Raw genomic sequence first — 1,956 nt, 5'->3', positions numbered from 1 at the left:
AGCGCATCAGCATGCGCTTATGTTTGGGGCGATGGGGGAGGGGCCCCAAAACAATATTTGCACCGGGGCCAATCACAACCTTGTTACGCCACTGGTTGAACATGAAGATTAAAAAATAAACAGAACCTTTATTTTGAAAGTACAAAAGTCTTCTTCTTCTCCCCCTGTGTTCCCAGTGGGTGAGTCACTGGTTGGTTGCCGGTCGTCATGGTAACATCTGAAGGTCGAGCTATGATGATGCCAGTTAGCTCGTTAGCCTCTGAGCTAGCTGCTGCAGCTTCATTAAAACCTGTCTTCTTGTCTGTGTCTCCTGCAGTGAAGCATCATGGGAGGTGGCAGATGGACGAGCCGGCCGTGGGCCAATCAGAGCCTGTGACACACACACACACACACACACACACACACACACACACACACACACACACACACACACACACACACACACACACACACACACACACACACACACACACACACACACACACACACACACACACACACACACACACATCATGACCATGGAACAAGGCTTCAGCTTAAATATGCTGGTGAGTTAATGTGTGTGTGTGTGTGTGTGTGTGTGTGTGTGTGTGTGTGGTGTGAGTGAGTGAGTGAGTGAGTGAGTGAGTGAGTGAGTGAGTGAGTGAGTGAGTGAGTGAGTGAGTGAGTGAGTGAGTGTCTATCTGTGTGTGTGTCCTCTCCTTTATGTCTTTACTCCCCGATCATATATATGTGCTTGAGGTCAGTTTCTCCTCGTCATGCTAATGAGCCGTTAACAAACGCTGCATTCAGGCTCCGGGGGGGGGGAGGGGGTAGTAAATCTCAGCTTCCTGTCTGAGGCTCAGCTGCCAGATGTCCAACCCTCCAATGAGGCGACCGTTATCTTTAATATCCCTCATTGATGATGAGAAGAAAGTCAAATGATATTATATATATATACCATGTGTCCTCAGAGGAAGCTGGCAGCGGACCCGGACTACAGGGACGTGTCCCTCCCGGCGGTGGACCGGGTCCGGCTGCTCAGCAGGATGGGCAGCCGGGTGGAGCTGAGCGAGGACGTGCCCCCCCGACACTACCTGCGTTCCGGGGTGGAGATGGAACGCATGGCGAGTGTCTACCTGCAGGAGGGCCGCCTGGAGAACGCCTACGTGCTCTACAACAAGTTCATCACGTACTATCATTATCATTATTATTATTATTATTATTATTTGTTATATTCAGGCACTGTTCACAGAGGACTTCCTAACGACAGTAATGTTAATCTATACTCCAGTCTGTTTGTGGAGAAGCTGCCTGCGCACAGAGACTACCAGCAGTGCAGCCTGCCGGAGAAGCAGCTCATCATGAAGGTACTTATCTATATTATTATTATTATTATTAAAACCAACAAACATGTAATGAAGCAGATTATTTGTTTAAATTAAAAACATTTATCTTATGTATTTTCATTATTCCAAACCAGAACCACTTTAAATGAGCTTTATAATCAGTGAAAGATCAGTGGGCCTCAGACGGATCCCTGAGGAACGCCTCATGTGATCAACAGTAAACAGAAACTACATCCTGTCTCCATAGAAACTGCAGGAAGTGGCGTTTCCTCGTAAAGACGAGCTGAAGAAACTTCTGCAGGAGAAATACAGCCTCGAGCACAGCGAGTACCTGAGGGCCCAGGTGAGCGTCGGCCAATCAGATTACAGCGTGTTCAGCTACAGGAAATTAATCCATGTGACTTCCTGTCTCTTCAGGCAGCGACAGCAGAGGCAGAGGGGCGTGGCCTGCAGCTGCAACAGCTCTCCTTATTGGGCGATGACAGGGGGCGGGGCCAGGAGGAAAACAGGGGGTGGGGCCTGCAGCTTGTGCGGCCCTCCTCATTGGGCGATGACAGGGGGCGGGGCCTGGAGAAGGACAGGGGGCGCGGACTGCAGCTTGAGCGGCTCTCCTTATTGGATCAGGATA

General features: G+C 49.8%; 1 protein-coding gene across 1 annotated transcript; it reads left to right on the top strand.

Moving 5' to 3' along the window:
- Positions 1-316: 316 nt before the first annotated feature.
- Positions 317-1,856, top strand: LOC104959650 (AMSH-like protease; the record flags this gene model as incomplete). Its single annotated transcript, XM_010787554.1, has 5 exons — positions 317-548; positions 954-1,171; positions 1,274-1,349; positions 1,576-1,671; positions 1,746-1,856. Coding segments are annotated over exons 1-5 (537 nt in total), but the record flags the coding sequence as incomplete, so codon positions are not given.
- Between the last annotated feature and the right edge of the window lie 100 nt (positions 1,857-1,956).

Source organism: Notothenia coriiceps, unplaced genomic scaffold (assembly GCF_000735185.1).
Source record: "Notothenia coriiceps isolate Sejong01 unplaced genomic scaffold, NC01 NC01_scaffold00001198, whole genome shotgun sequence".
NCBI lineage: Eukaryota > Metazoa > Chordata > Actinopteri > Perciformes > Nototheniidae > Notothenia > Notothenia coriiceps.
The sequence above is the reverse complement of the archived record's forward strand: the minus strand, read 5'-3'. Positions and strand labels throughout refer to the sequence as shown.